Source organism: Euleptes europaea, chromosome 14 (genome assembly GCF_029931775.1).
Source record: "Euleptes europaea isolate rEulEur1 chromosome 14, rEulEur1.hap1, whole genome shotgun sequence".
Taxonomy (NCBI): Eukaryota; Metazoa; Chordata; class Lepidosauria; order Squamata; family Sphaerodactylidae; genus Euleptes; species Euleptes europaea.
This window is the reverse complement of record NC_079325.1, coordinates 13,514,351-13,529,931: the sequence shown is the minus strand read 5'-3', so window position 1 is coordinate 13,529,931 and position 15,581 is coordinate 13,514,351. Positions and strand designations below refer to the sequence as shown.

Sequence of the window (15,581 nt, the reverse complement as noted above, 5' to 3'; positions counted from 1 at the left end):
GTTTACAGTTGGTTTGGCTCATTTTACCTTTATTGTACGGGCATGAGGTTGGCTGTGTTTCTCAAAACTCGTCAGTGTGAACCAGGAATAGCTGAAGTCTTCCCATCCCCCCTTTTCCCTCTTTGTGTGAAAGGAAGCTCAAGTAATGTCCACATTCTCACACACCAAAATGTTTCAAGCGCATCTACACAAAATGTGTGCAAAGTACTGTCAAGGCGCAGCTGACTTATGGTGACCCAGTAGTGTTTTCAAGGCAAGAGATGTTCCGAGGTGGTTTGCCAGTGCCTGCCTCTGCACAGTGACCCTGGATTTCCTTGGTGGTCTCCCATACAAGTACTAACCAAGGCTGAGCCTGCTTAGCTTCTGAGGTATGATGAGATTAGGCTAGGCTAAGCCATCTATTTTCTAACAGTCAGAGCGGTTCCTCGGTGGAACAGGCTTCCTCGGGAGGTGGTAAGTGCTTCTTCCCTGGAAGTCCAGTGAACTTCTTCCCTAGTAAGCTCTCCTTCCTTGGAGGTTTTTAAGCAGAGGCTAGATGGCCATCTGTCAGCAATGCTGATTCTATGACCTTAGGCAGTTAGTGAGAGGGAGGGCATCTTGGTCATCTTCTGGGCATGGAGTAAGAGTCACTGGGGGTTTGTGGGGGGGGGAAGGCAGTTGTGAATTTCCTGCATTGTGCAGGGGGTTGGACTAGATGACCCTGGTGATCCCTTCAAACTCTGTGATTCTATAGGGCCCTCGCAAAATAGCAGTTTCTAAAACTGGTACCATACATGCTTGTGTTCCATCAACCCAGAATATTATCATATTTAGGTCTTTCGACTGATGCTGCTTAGTCCTCATTGTGACTTCTACTTTTAACTTCGATAATCTCAGGGGGAGGAGTTATACACACACCCTTCCCCATCACCACGGTCCTGATCCATATCGCCCTTTTTGCAGCTAAATGAAAGGCTGCAGAATCCACCATGGATCCCACAGCCCTCGGTTAATTGCCATGAAATTTGCAAGGGAGCCGTGTGGAGCTGAACTCCGACTCCCAGAAATTCAAACAACCGTTGGTTCTCAAAATGCAGGAACTTCTTATAAAAACATGAATAATGCCAGGGAAGGTACAAACTGCCCCATGATCCCTTCCAATGTTTCTTGCCTATGCCAAGTACCTAAGGTAAAGGTCCCCTTGCAAGCACCGGGTCATTCCTGACCCATGGGGTGACGTCACATCCCGACGTTTACGGGGTGGTTTGCCAGTGCCTTCCCCAGTCATCTTCCCTTTACTCCCAGCAAGCTGAGTACCTAAGCTACTCCTTCCAAAACAGATCAGTACTGGATATAGATTGTCCCATTCTGTGTTGACTGTCGATGCTAGAAATCCACAGGACAGCATTCTATTTTCCCATAGGCTTTTTGCATCCTAAATGCTCCATTCAAATAACCTTTGAAGAATCCTGTTTGCCAGTGGGACTCTTTTCTGCATCTCTTCTGAGCTGAGAACAGACATGAACACCGCCAGGCAAAATTAGGGTGTTGCAGAGGCCAGAGCATTTAGTTTTGGATTTGGGATTCCAGAGTATCTCAGTAGTGTCGCACAGGACTCTGCCACGGCCCTAACCAAGCGTTCCAGATCTTTATTCGGGACCCTTTTTTCTGTAGCCTAACCATTCGTGAATTACCTTTCTGCAGGATCTCCAGATGTTCCCAGAGAATATCTCCTACAAAGTCTGGCGCCAGTTCGATGAAGCAGTCCTTGCCCAGACCGCACAAGGCAGCTCCATTCATACAGAACTTCTGGAAGTCCACGCCCTTCAGGCTGAACTCGTTCACTGCCCACATCACCCAGTCCCGTACGTGGGTCTCTGTCCATTGCTGAGGATCTGCACCAAGGAATCACAGAACACAGCATTTAAAAGGTAGCTGTGGTCTTTCCCACTGTATTGCACAACATCCCACTTGACAAGGCTGGACTAAAAGTTATGTTACCCTCTTACGTGCATTTTACAGAGCAGAAGAACACCCCCTCCAAGCAGAGATTACTAAAGTGGCACTAACACTGGCGCAGGGGCACTTAGGCTTAATCTTAATCTGGTGAACCCCACTCCAACACATGAAGCCAGCTGGGTGACCTTGGGCTAGTCACAGTTCTCTTAGAGCTTTCTCAGCCCCCCCCCCACCTCAGAGGGTGCCTGTTGTGGGGAGAGGAAGGGAAGGTAGTTGTAAGCCGGTTTGATTCTCCCTTAAGTGGTAGAGAAAGTCGGCACATAAAAACCAACTCTTCTTCTTCTCCGGGGAGCCACACAGCAGTGCGAGCCTAGGGTACCAGGGCAGCCTCATGGAAAAATTTTTCCGGTGCAGAGGCTTGCGCCGGTGTCAAAGGGGGCGTCCCCAAGCCCTTTCGGCCCGGGAACACCCCTTTTTGGAGGCGCCAAATTACACCTGCAAAAAGGCAGGTGCAGCCCCTTGGAACTGCGCTACCCCCGGGTCCGGGGTAAGTACCCCACCCTTTAGGATTGTGCTTTTATGGCAATATCCTGTTTCTTCTCGGAAGTTCCATGCTTAGTCTCTCTCTCTCAGCTAGTGATGTAGCTAGGACACTATCTCTGTCTCTCCTCTTCACTATCAAGTATGTTAGTTCCTGAATAAAGCCTTATCTACACTTTAATCAGGTTGTGCACCTTCACTGTGTTCATTACTCTGCCAACGCTGAAGAGCGCCCATGTTAAATTAAACTCAGAGGTCCCCCATCTTTCTCGCCTGTAAATCATTCTCTCTCCCCTGCCAACATTTACAAAGAGAAGATGTGACCGCAGGTACAGACACCCACACTCCCCATACCTGTAGACCACACCTCAGCTTTAATCCTGCAACTTACTAGCAATTTGATACACTTCATGGTCTGTTGTCAGGTATGAGCCATGGTTGCTAGAAGTAGAGCTGCCATGTTCACAGGGATGCTGGTACCATCACCAAGGGCTATCACCATTTTGTCATCCATCCCCCCTTAGAACATCTGACTAACCACTCTTGGAGACTGATTACTGGGTTAATCAGGCCTTTGGCACAATACTGTGAGGTAACACCTGCATTCTTACCCGTTGTTCTTCTGTTCATATTTACCAACACCTTCTTAACAATATAGGCCATGAATCATATTGAAAAGTACACAGAAGGGCTTTCTTGATGGCTGTTCTATGGGCAGTGAAAATTTGCCAAAGTGCAATCCAGAACAGGTATTTTTGAAGCACTGGAGCATCCACTACTACTGTGACTGGCTTTTGACAACTGCCCTTGAATTTGCGTTGTTAGTCAAGGTAGGGTGTAGTCTAATAGGTGAGATGGAACCTAAGAGATCTTTTCTTTATAACAGGAAGTGCTCTCTAGATAAATGGCCTTATTAGTGTTGTGTTTAGATATCTTTGCTCTCTATAAGTCAAGTTCTGTAGCTGAACATATGACATTCACTTACATCAAATGACACAATCGGTCCATCTAGTTATTGCCTACTGTGACTGGTGACGTCTCTCCAAAGTCTCAGATAGAGTAGGACTTTTCTGATACCTTCTACCTGAGATCAGTTTAATTGGTGTTGTTAGGGACTGAATCTTTCCGCATGCAAAATAAGCACTCTCCCACTGAGCTATCGCTTCCCCCCATGATAACAGCCATTTCACAAATGCGGCACACAAAGTTATTGAAGAGACATTTTGAGATTGCTCAAACACAGTCAATCAAAGATCCAATTTGTAGCTCCTCTGTATAGAGCTGTACAGTTCATTGGTGTGTAAAATACCTTTGGGAATTCCCAAACGTTGCTGTTCTTTCGTGAAGCCGCTGAAGGTGGCTTTTAACGCCTGTGACATCATTTCCTTGCTGCTTGGAGTTAACAAAGGCACATCTGCGCACTCCATATCTGAAAGAGGTAAGAACAGACACATATATAGGCAGTGTTGACCCAGATGGTGAATGGATCAAATAATTTAGAAAACCAGGATGATGGCAGGGCTGGTGACTAGTATTATACATGACTAGTATTCATTTTGACTAGTAGCCATGGATAGCCCTATCCTCCATGAACATTTCCCCTACCATTTTAAAGCCTTCCAAGTTGGCAGCCTTCACCAGATCCTGGGGCAGGGAGTTCCACAATTTAACCACTGAACCCTTCTGAAGTCCCACCCCTCCCCATACACTACCCATCCAGGCTCCACCACCAAATCTCCAGGAATTTCCCAAGCAAGAGTTGGCAATCCTCGCCTCCATCCACAAAGGCATTCAGGTCTAGACCTGACAAGCCTCTTAAGGTTGGATAGGAATGCCATTGTTTCAAGTTTCAGTAGAGAAGGAGATGAAGAAGTGTGCAGGGGTGCAATGTTGAACATATCAGTATTCAAGATTCAGTTGCAAGAAGTGCATTTGTTACTAATCCCCCCCATTATAACCAGAAATTGGGGTGAGGTGAGAGAGGGCAGGCAACTTCCCTGCTGCCTCCCTAAAAGATATTTCTCAGCTTGGTCTCCCGTTTCAGTGTGCCATTTCAACCTAATTTAGTCAAATGTTAATTAAATAAATATTCAACTGCTCTACATAGGTATTGAGAGAATCTAAGCTTTCTAAAGGAACAATCAAACAACCCACATGTGTATATACGTGTGCTAACTAATCCATCACAGAGGTTGGCAGGATACATTCTTAATTTGAATATTCAGTATTGGCAATATTGAAGTATTTATTATAACAGGCTACATTAAAATAAACAGGAATATTGCGGCACTTTAAAGAATAACAAGATTATATTCCAGCATAAACCTTTGTGGACTAGAGCCCACCTACCTGTAACGAAGTAGAATCTGGGCCACAAAAATCTATGCTGGAATAAAATGTTGTTAATCTTTAAAGTGCTGCAAAACTCCAGTTTATTTTTGCTACGTCAGAACAACACAGTTCCCCCTCTAGAATTATTAAAGCTGCACAAAAATAACGGTCAGGCCTTACTTATACATATTCAGTAACATGCTAAAAAGTTTGGTTGTCTTTCTTCTCTTTTCCCAGAGAGGATCAGGAGGAGTTTGGAAACTGCATAGGGAAAAAGAGAGCGGGCTATTGGAGAATAAGTAACAGACTCCAAACACAATTTAAAGAACAGTCATTTGGATAGTTGGAAAGTTTTATTTGCAGGGCTTTGGAGAAATAAACAGACCCCCGGGCTATCTCGGCAATCCCTCATCCCTTTTGAGATAACACCCAGAGAAAGTGGGCAGCTACACCTTTCCCCTACCTCAAGCAGCTGGCTGTGTTTTGTAACTTCAGTGAGCTTGGAAGTTACAAGAGACCACCCAGAAATCGCTCAATCACTTCGACAATCCGGTTAGAGGGCAACTGGGTGGCTCACTGGCTTTGGGAGAGGGATTCGAGTGATTTGGATGCAGCACAGGAGGGGAAAGAATACCAATCTAGCCACTGTTCCCCCATTTAGCCATCCTGAAGCACAGATGTACATGTGCAAAACAGACCTTAAGCAAAGCACACATTTACTATTTATTCGTGTCTGTGGTAGGGATGCCAGCCTCCGGGTGGGATTTGGGAATCCCCCCAAATTACAGCTCATCTCCAAAGTACAGAGATCAGTTCCCCTGGAGAAAACGGCTGCTTTGGGGGGATGGACTCTATGGCTAGGGTTGCCAGGTCCCCCCTCCCAATCAGCGGGAGGTTTTAGGGGGTGGAGGTGGGGTGTGTGCAGGTGCATGCAACCGATGACGGCACCGCATCGCTGCAGCAGATTTAACACCAGTTTGAGTGTTAAAGCAGCCACGGTGATGTGGTGCTTTCGGAAGTAAAACCAAAAGTGCCATCATCATGTTCGCACAACCGCGGACCCAAGTGGACACCGCTCCAGAGCAGCTGGGTGGACTGGTGGGCAATTGTCCGCCAATATCACCCATCTGGCAACCCTATCTATGGCACTGTACCCCACTGAAGTCCCTGTCCTCCCCAGACTGCACCCCCAAATCTCCAGGAGTTTCCCAACCTGGATCTGGCAACCCTACCCCCACATCCCCTGCCAGTGGCCAGAGGGGACCTGGCAACCCTAGTCTATGGACATTTACCCAGGAGAACATCCCACTGAGTTCAGTAAGACTCCCCGGCAAATGCACATGAGGGATTACAACCTGAGAAACAAGACTGTAACCGCAAGAGGACAACATTAAGATCTTCACTGGTTGCTTTTGCCTAGATTGCCACTGTTAACAGGCTACAGCGTTATCTATCTGCTGTGAGCATTTGAATCCTCTCTGCCTGGATGCGGTTTTTTCCTTCCTGCTCTGTTTCATCCCCAGCGCTATCAGCATGTATTACTTTTTAGGTTTTGCAACCGATAAAGGAGAAGCAAGACTGCACTTGCAAAGTTCTGTTTAGCCAAAAGAGCTTTTTTGTAGGTGCGCAGTTTTTCTGCATAACCTAGTAAATCTACGGAAATGGAAACATATAGATTTCACAGAAGGAGATGGGGGAGGAGTCACGCAGCACCATCCTATGCATGTCTAATGAGGTTTACCGAGTAAACAAGCAGATTGGGGCCCTCTGCCCTGCAGCAGCCTAGAGTCTTGCAACCTGATCCCAACCACGTTTTCTTAGAAAGAAACCCTATTGATTTCAGTGGGATTTACTTCCAAGTTGGTAAATATAGGACTATAATGCTAAGTGGTGGGAGGGAATTTAATCTGAAGGGATGCAATCTTAAAACATCTCTGCTAGTTTTACTCGACTGCTTACAACACCCAATCCTTGGAAAGCACAAATTCAGCTATGCACGAATAATCCTGCATTTTACAAAAATCCACTTGGCAATCCAGCAGATGCAGATTTTAAATATCCAGGAATCGCTATTTCGAACCCAGGATGCGTCTAAAGGTTTTCAGGATAGATATTCAAAGTATTACCCTTTGGCTCCATTATAACCTATGGGAAACTGCAACTTGATCCAGGTAATGTTCCCTAGTTTCATTTGTTCACTTGCAATGCCAGGGTTGAAATCCTACGAACCCTTTCCTGGGAGTAAACCCCACTGAATAAAATGTGGAGTGTACTTCTGAGTACACTTGCTTAGTACAGCTTCCTAAGGTCTGTTTCACACATGATAGACATTGTTGTTAGTAGAACAAGCAAGCTATCATTGGAAACGATATTACTGGGATGAACGCATTTGTCCTGATTCATCCCCACTTCCTTCTCCTTCCTAGGTTTGCCAACCTCCAGATGGGGTCTGGAGATCTCCAAGAATTGCAACTGATCTCTGGACGACAACAACCAGTTCCCCTGGAGAAAATGGCTGTTTTGGAGGGTGGACTCCATGTTATTTCACCCTGCTGAAGGCCCTCCCTCAGCCAGGCTCTACCCACAAATCTCCAGGAATTCCCTAACTTGGTGATCGCCGTCCTGCTCCTTCCCTTGATGTCTCTATTGTTTGCAAGTTTTACATTATAAACTCCTTAAGACAGAGATCTGTCTTCTTTTGATCTGTAAAATATCATGCAAATTATTGGTATAATAAAGATGAACACATGAAGCTGCCTTATACTGAATCAGACCCTTGGTCCATCAAAGTCAGTACTGTTCACTCAGGCTGGCAACAGCTCTCCAGGGTCTCAGGCAGAGGTCTTTCACATCACCTACTTACCTAGTCCCTTTAACTGGAGATGCCAGGGATTGAACCTGGGACCTTCTGCACAACAAGCAGATGCTCTACCACTGAGCCACAGCCCCTCCCACTGGTAGATTTTTTTAAAATCAAATTTTGGAATTCTCATTTATGAGGATATTGGGAGTGGGGTGTGTGAAAGGAAAATATAATTGGCAGAGGGAAGCAAGCATGCATTGCCACAGAATATTTCCTTTGGTGGGATTGTATATTTAAACTGTTTAAGCAAATAAGAACCTTTACAAACATCAAGGAATTTGATCCTAAAAAATGATATTGGCCTTGGTAGGAACCACGGTTACAGATCTGTTTATTTAAGCAAATGAAATTATAATTAACACAAACAGAGATGTTAGAATGGAAAGAGGGGAAAGAACCCTCACCCCCCCCCCCCATCTATGTTTCCATAAAAATTCAGTGCAATAGCCATTGTTGCTGTTGGCGATAAAAGTTCGGAGCCACATTTTCGTCAGCAGAAGTTCCAGGGCGCCTTTTCTCATTTACCCGCCACCTGCACAGTAGCGAGGCCAAACCTGATGTCCTGACTGGTCATAGCAGGAGGACACTGACCTGTCGGCCCTGCCTGCTTCCCCTCCTGTCTTGGGATCTGATGGATGGACAGTAAGGTCAGAGACCAAGCTCACTGTTGTCTTCAGCAGGAGAAAGATGTCATCCTCTCCTCCCCCAACCCCTATCACCACCACCCAAGCTCCCAGGCTGCTCAGGAAGGCTTGGTGTATTGTTATCATGAGGGCTAGAAACAAAGCCACCTGGTTTGGTGGTGGAAAGCACCATCAAGTCCCCATCTGGTTTACAGACCTTTAAAAGATGCAAGAAGGGGAGCGAGAAGCACCCCATCCCAAGGGCATTTTGCAACAATGGTTCATTAACTTATTACAGGGGAGACCCATACACAAGCAGTAGGAAATGCTTAAAATTTCTCAACATAAGAACTGGCTACCTGGAATTACCAGCAATCATTCAAAGGTATGCTTCTATCATGGCCAACAACCATTGGCCAATCTATCTTTCATGTATTCATTCAATCCTTTTTTAAAAGCCATCTAAGCAAACGGCTATCATCAGTTTTCATGGTAGTGAATGCTTTAACTTGGTTATATATTGAAGGGGGGGAGAGACATTTTTTCAGTCCTATGCCAACTGATGCTCAAATTCCTAGCATTCCCCCCACCCCACCCCGAAAAATCTCTAGGAATTTCCCAGTCTGCAAGTAGCGTGCCTACTAGGGTTGTCAGGTCCCTCTTCACCACCGGCAGGAGGTTTTTGGGGTGGAGCCTGAGGAGGGCAGGGTTTGGGGAGGGGAGGGACTTCAATGCCATAGAGTCCATTTTCCAAAGCGGCCATTTTCTCCAGGTGAACTGATCACTGTCGGCTGGAGATCAGTTGTAAAAGCAGGATATCTCCTGCTATTACCTGGAGGTTGGCAACCCTAGTGCCTACTGTTACCTCATAAACAGGGGGAGGAGGGGATCTCAAGCTCTAAGCAGGTTGCCCTGGGGGACAGGTAGATGGCGTTTGGCTTGAATCATCCCCAGATGATCGTATCAGTTGCCAGACAAACAAATGAGGGGCATTTCACACCACAAAGAAAAAGTAGACAAGTGGTGTGTTTCAATTCAGCTCAGGCCTGCAGATGAGGGATGCCGAGGGGACCCAGAGAAGGGGAAATAAAATCGGGGGGGGGGGGCTGTCATTAGAGAGCATTTCAAAGTTGGGCTCCTTTTCAGGGAACGGGGATTCGAACAGAAACAGCCTTGACCCAGCCCTCCTGGTGGGAACCGGTTGACTTATTGTCGTCTTCTTTTTTCCCCTATGTGGGGGGATTTGCAATATTCATGGCCTCCAACCTGAGGCAACTTGGCCGGCCCATGAAACAGGCGTGAGAAGGAGGTGACTTTTCCAGGTGGCAGGCTGGGGGTGGGGGGGGGGGAGACCGTTTGAGCAAATAAACCCAGCTGAGCCCCCAATTTATTTAGGCAGGATTAGCTAAAATTTGTCTGCACTTTTGAACTGTTTTCACAGAGGCCTGCCTCTCACTCCCACGCAGGAAGCAGGAGCCAAGACAGGCTTGTTCCAATTAGGACTCCCAGCATTTTGCACATTTGGACTGGGTTGGGGGAAAGAAGGAATATCCAGATGTTGGTTTTTTCAAAAAAAAGGGGAGGCTGCCCCTTATTTCACTGGTGCAGAAGTGCTAACAGCTGCATTTTCACTAGCCCTCAGTCTGGGTTTGCTGCATCTTTTACTAAACTTGTTCTTGTGCCTTTGGCAGTCAGTCTAAAGTGCGCACGCGCACACAAATATAGCAGGCGGAGATTTTCCTGAAAGGAGGAGACTGCTAGTAATACCATTTCTGCAGAGCCTGAGACTATTAAAAGCACTTTGCATCCCTTGTAAAGCCAGCGTGGTGTAGTGGTTAAGAGTGGTGGACTCTAATCTGGAGAACGGGGTTTGATTTCCCAATCCTACCCATGAGCGGCGGACTCTAATCTGGAGAACCGGGGTTGGTTTCCCCACTCCGACACCTGAAGCCAGCTAGGTGACCTTGGGCTAGTCCCAGTTCTCTTACAGCTCTCTCTGTCCCACCTGCATCACAGGGTGTCTGTTGTGGGGAGGGGAAGGAAAGGAGATTGTAAGCCGGTTTGAGTCTCCCTTAAGTGGTAGAGAAAATCGGCATATAAAAACAACAACAACAACTCTTCTTCTCCTCCTCGTCGTCTTTCTTAAAGCCCTGCAAGTTAGGCTATTATTTTTCCTGTTCCCCAGAAGGAATCTGAGACTGAGAGATGATAGCTTGCATAAGGGCCGCCTTCCCGAGTTTGTGACAGAGGGAAGATTTGCACCGGGAGACCATTCAGTTCACTGCTCTGATGCTATACTAGCCAAGTGGTAAGAAAGAAAAAGAAACCACTGGCTGCTAAATTTCCATGCAAGGCCAGTAGGATTGCCAGGTATCCACAAGGGGGATACCTGCTTTGGGGGCCCTCCCCTGGGGCCGATCAGCTGGCCGACGAGGAACTTACTGGCAGCAGAAGATGGCCGAGGCCTGTGTCACTGACAATGGGGCGACGTCACTTCTAGCGCGCACTAGAAGTGATATCATCACGTCGCCAGCAATGGAGGGACACTCTGATATCTGGGCAAAATCACTTATGGTAAAAATCACTTCTACCAAAAGTGATTTTGCCCAGATATCAGAGCGTCCCCACATCACCGTCGACGTGATGACATCACAGGTGATGCCTGCCTTGGCCTCTCTTTGCGCCCAGTAACTCCCCCCTCACCCTGAAGGCCAGCAAGAAAAGGTGAAAATCCTAATTGCCGAGTTTGGCAGGTCTCCCACCGGCAGCTCCCCAACCCTCACCACCACTCAGCGGGCTGGTAGGGGGCAAATGCAGGAAAAAAATCCATCACCTCAACAGAATTATGTCATTTCCGGGGTGAACCCCAAAGTGACATCACACCACTCTAGGATTCAGCAGAAACTCTATGGTAAAACCATATGGTTAAATCCCACCAGATTACACCCTCCAGTTGGCAACCCCATGTTGCTCTAGAGTAAGAGAGGTACTTATGGCCCCTCACCAATGCTGGTTGTAAATGCATTTCATTGTATTTTACAGTATTGTTGCTCCACTTCCTCCTCAATGGGAATCCAAAGCGGCTTACAACACAATTCTCTCTTCCTTCATTTTACTCTCACAACAACCCTGTGAGGCAGATTAGGCTGAAAGTGACTGGCGCAAGGACACCAAGCAAGCTTCCCTGGAAGAGTGGGGTTTTGAACCTGGCTCTCCCGTATGCTAGTTCAACTACGTGCACCCTCAGAGCAGAAAAGGGGCCTTTTACACCTCATCCTGTGATCCACTTAAGAGGCTCAAAAAATTCAGAAAATAAATGAATTCAGACCCAACTAACTGAATCCTAAGAAAGGCTGGTTTATGTTTCAATGTCTATATAGGATGTAACAGAAGAGAACAGTATTCAGTAATTCACAAATGTGGTCCCACCTCTGGCATGGGAACCTGGCTTGATATCTCAACCTAGGAGCATTCTCTTCCATTTTTATAGCCAGGACCATCCTCATCCTTTCCTCGAACCTCAGTTTCTGCTTTGCAAGGAGGCCACTGCCATTGACCACCATGACAATTTAGTCATCTTGAATGCTCTGAGGTTTTCAAATGAGCTGTGGTCAAACCATGGTGGGTGAAGTATTGACACACAGTGCCAGCTTCCTGTGTCACTGAAAGCTCTTCAGATGCTACTGCAGCACCTTGATCTACAGGACAGATAGTACGGGGCTGGAAAGGAGCTAAGAAGATGAAACTACTAAACCAGGAGGAAGTCAAGTAAAAAACAGGGTGTGTTTTTGGTGCATAAGGCCACATAGCAGAACTAGAGTGATTTATCTTCATGCAATCTTTGCATGCCACTAATAGAATTTGCACAACAGGTTCGTGGATGGGGGCTGGTGTTTGATTTCTCAAGAAGGACAAATAGACCGCCCCGTACTCAGAGGCAGGTGCAGGTACACAACATCTGGATCATTTCCAGAGCTATTTGGTTAGTCACTGTAGGATCAAAATGCTAGAATCACAGTCTTGTTTGGAGGTTCTAGCAGGGGAGCACAGCTATCGTATACCCTTGACCGAAGAATGGTATACTCCTTCTATCTGGGATGGTCGTCCTCTTCCACCGAGTGCGCAGCTTCGGGAGGGACGCACATGGAGTGGTGAGGGAGGATGGGGACACCCACCTAGCCAGCCAGATCAGCCGAACCAACCCTGGCGATCAATGGGGTGACAGATGTTGCAGCCAGATCGCCCTCACATCCAAAATAACAGTCTTCTAATATAATTCAGTAGGGCACTTTTTGTTCTTACAAGTCATATCTGAGCATACCACTTTCCCTAGGGTTGCCACCTCCAGGTTGGGAAATACCTGGAGATTTTTGGGGCAGAGCCTGAGGAGGGTGGGGTGTGAAGAGGGGAGGGACTTCAATGCCATTGAGTCCAATTGTGAAAGCGACCATTTTCTCCAGGCGAACTGATCTCTTATTGGCTCAAGATCACTTGTAATAGCAGATCTCCAGCTAGTACCTGGAGGTTAGCAACCTCAGCTTTCCCCCCAGAGTATGGTTAAAACATGTATGGTTAAAAAAGGACTCTACACATGCTCAGAGGGGCATGCTCTTCATACATCCTGTGTAATTAAAAATAGGTTTCAAGTCCTATGGAACTCCTCAAATTAAACCCCACTCATGATGGGTATTAAAGCGTAGTTGATCACCACATTTATTTTTCTTCTTTTAAAATGAGTATTTGTTATGGCCCTGAATTCTTGACAAGCAGACTTAGAAATCATAAAGATCTGAAAAGCAATGGACTTTTTCTGTTTCCCTGTTTCCAATACCACTTTTTAAAACCTTGTGGGATAGAAGCTTTAAAAAAAATCAACAGATTTCTTAAAAACACTGGGCCTAAAATAGTCTACATATAAAACCACCAGTATAAACTATATAAACTATTACAAAGATGTCCAGCACAGTTGATACACGTATTATAAATGACCAATACAAGACCACAGATTTTGTCATTGGTTGATGTTACACACATCCAGAAACATTGATAATTTTCATACCAGATGTGTGAGCAAGTTACTATGCTGAAAGACCCATGGTTGGCATTATTAGTTTACATCTGGCCACAGAAGATATAAGGTGCTAATTTCAGATATAATACCTTGTAAGGTGTATTTCCGGTTGTGTTTTCAATAATCATGTTTTGTATATCTGACCACTGAGGAAGGCCCAAGAGGTCAAAACGTGTATGGTCTTGTATTGGTCATTTATAAGTGTATCATCAACTGTGTTTGATATCTTTGTAACAGTTTATACTGGTGGTTTTATACGTAGCCTGCATTCCAGGCCCAGTGTTTTTAAGAAATCTACAGTATACACTATATAATAAACATAATTATTTGATAAGATTTTACAGTTTCAAGCTCAACCTTTGAGACCCCCTGTACTTTTCTGGTTAAGTTCTTTCCCCCTTTTTTGTTGTCTATTTTTTTTTAAAATCAACATCATAAACAGATTAGGCACTTTCAGTCTTTCAGAATCCCACAAGAATGATGTGAATAAAGCCACAGGCAAAGGGGGATGATCAGGATCGATGCCAAACTAACCAAATAAAGTTAATGGCTGATCCTCCGCTGAAAAAAACCACACTGAGGGTGTGCTCAGAATTGCCTCTCATGATTTGACTTCTGTTGAAAGCCAGCAAAACAAGCCGCCAGCAACTGGAAAAGATGATCTGAAAAATGTTTCATCCACTGCATTTCCATACACCACAGACAAACCAATGGCCTCATTCTCACAAGCAGCAGAAAAAGTTGCAAACTTGTGTCTACAAGGGTGTCTGCATGACTGAAGACTCCTCAACCCAGGAAGAAACCCTATATAAAAATAAATTAACAGGTTGCAGAAAGGACTACGCTAGAACCGTTCTCCCAGATGCGTAACATTTCTATACTTTTTATCATGCTTAGCCACAGTTAGCAAAGACATGATTTGTTACATTAATTAACCCAAATTAAGAAATCTAGATTCTGAAACCATGATAATATATGATTTCTAAATGCTTGCAACTTAAAGAATTAAGCAGCCTTCATCTAATTACCATCTGTAGGGATACATAAAAGTCAAGGATTAGAGAATTTATGTTTTATTCCCATTTCTTTTCATCCTTCCTCAGTTTGTTGGGGTTTTTGTTGTTGTTTTTGCAAATGCAGTGTGTACTTTTTATTTTCTTATTAAACGTTTCATTTTGAATGCAGCCAGGCTGATCTCTGTGACTCACGTTAAGCACCTGCTCAGTCCACACATACAAAGAGCAGAAAGGGGAGGAGGCAGGAATTAAACCCTGCTCCCCTCGGGTACTCAGTTAAGATGCTGATCCCCTTGGTAGTGAGTGCAAAAGGAGACGGAGACACAAACACAAATGGCAAAGTGATGGGGCTGGAGCTCAAACAATGATGAAGTATGCCACCTCGATGGTGGAAACAAACCACGGTTTGTTATGTCTATGCAGGAACAGTGAAACAGCAGAAATGGAGAGCTTTAAAATCGAACATGAGAATTAGCGATCAATACTGAACGCAGAAGAAGACACAAAACCCCTACTCCTGATGATACTTACCCAGACTGTTCTGCTTTCTACGCCTAGACTGCCTATACCACTCTGAGCTATGCTCTTGAAGTACACAGCCGTCTAATCTGTGGAGCACTTTGAAGCTGTTACATGACTTAACAGAACAAGCTGCGTTGGAGTGCCCAAGAAAGAAAACCCAACAGCATGTTAAGATTTCAGAATGGAACAGAGTTCCAAACTTCTTCGTGTCTGGAGAGGTTTGCTTGGAATCCCTTGTAATGGCGCATCAAGTCATTTCCCTCTGTAAAAAAACTTAAAAGCCCTCGTCCTTTTACTTTTTTTCAGCGGCCAGCCTCCCCTGGGATAATCGGCTCTAATCCCTACTAACCCCTTTGCTAAATAGCTCTAATCCTTCTCGAAAGGATACACTGAAGAGGACAAGGGGGAAAGGGTCAGCTGAGCTTGTAATTGACTCCAAGGCTAGGAATGAAGGGAGGAGGTCAGGAGGGAGAAGGGGTATTGATTGGGGTCGAGTATGCGCAAGGGCCAGCAGTCCTTGGAAGGAAATGACGTCAGGGTCCCCAACCTTTTTGAACCTGTGGGCACTTTTGGAGTTCTGACATAGTATGGTGGGTGCAGCCCCAAAAGGGCTGGCACCGGAGGTGGAGCCAGCTACAAAACGGCCACCACAACTTACCTTCAGTCACACAGTGAAG

At 45.7% G+C, this 15,581-nt stretch overlaps 1 protein-coding gene and 1 non-coding gene across 4 annotated transcripts in view; both read right to left on the bottom strand.

Annotated features, from left to right (window-relative positions):
- ETS1 (ETS proto-oncogene 1, transcription factor) overlaps positions 1-15,581 on the bottom strand; it is a 112,704-nt gene that overhangs the window by 22,033 nt on the left and 75,090 nt on the right. For all 3 annotated transcript variants that reach the window (XM_056860315.1, XM_056860313.1, XM_056860314.1), the window contains 2 exons: positions 3,788-3,907; positions 1,674-1,874 (listed from right to left, as the gene is read on the bottom strand). In XM_056860315.1, the coding sequence (XP_056716293.1) occupies positions 1,674-1,874; positions 3,788-3,907 (321 nt within the window). The remainder of the gene's footprint in view (positions 1-1,673; positions 1,875-3,787; positions 3,908-15,581) is intronic.
- TRNAN-GUU (transfer RNA asparagine (anticodon GUU)) lies at positions 7,687-7,758 on the bottom strand. Its single transcript has one exon. It is a non-coding gene; the product is annotated as a tRNA-Asn (tRNA).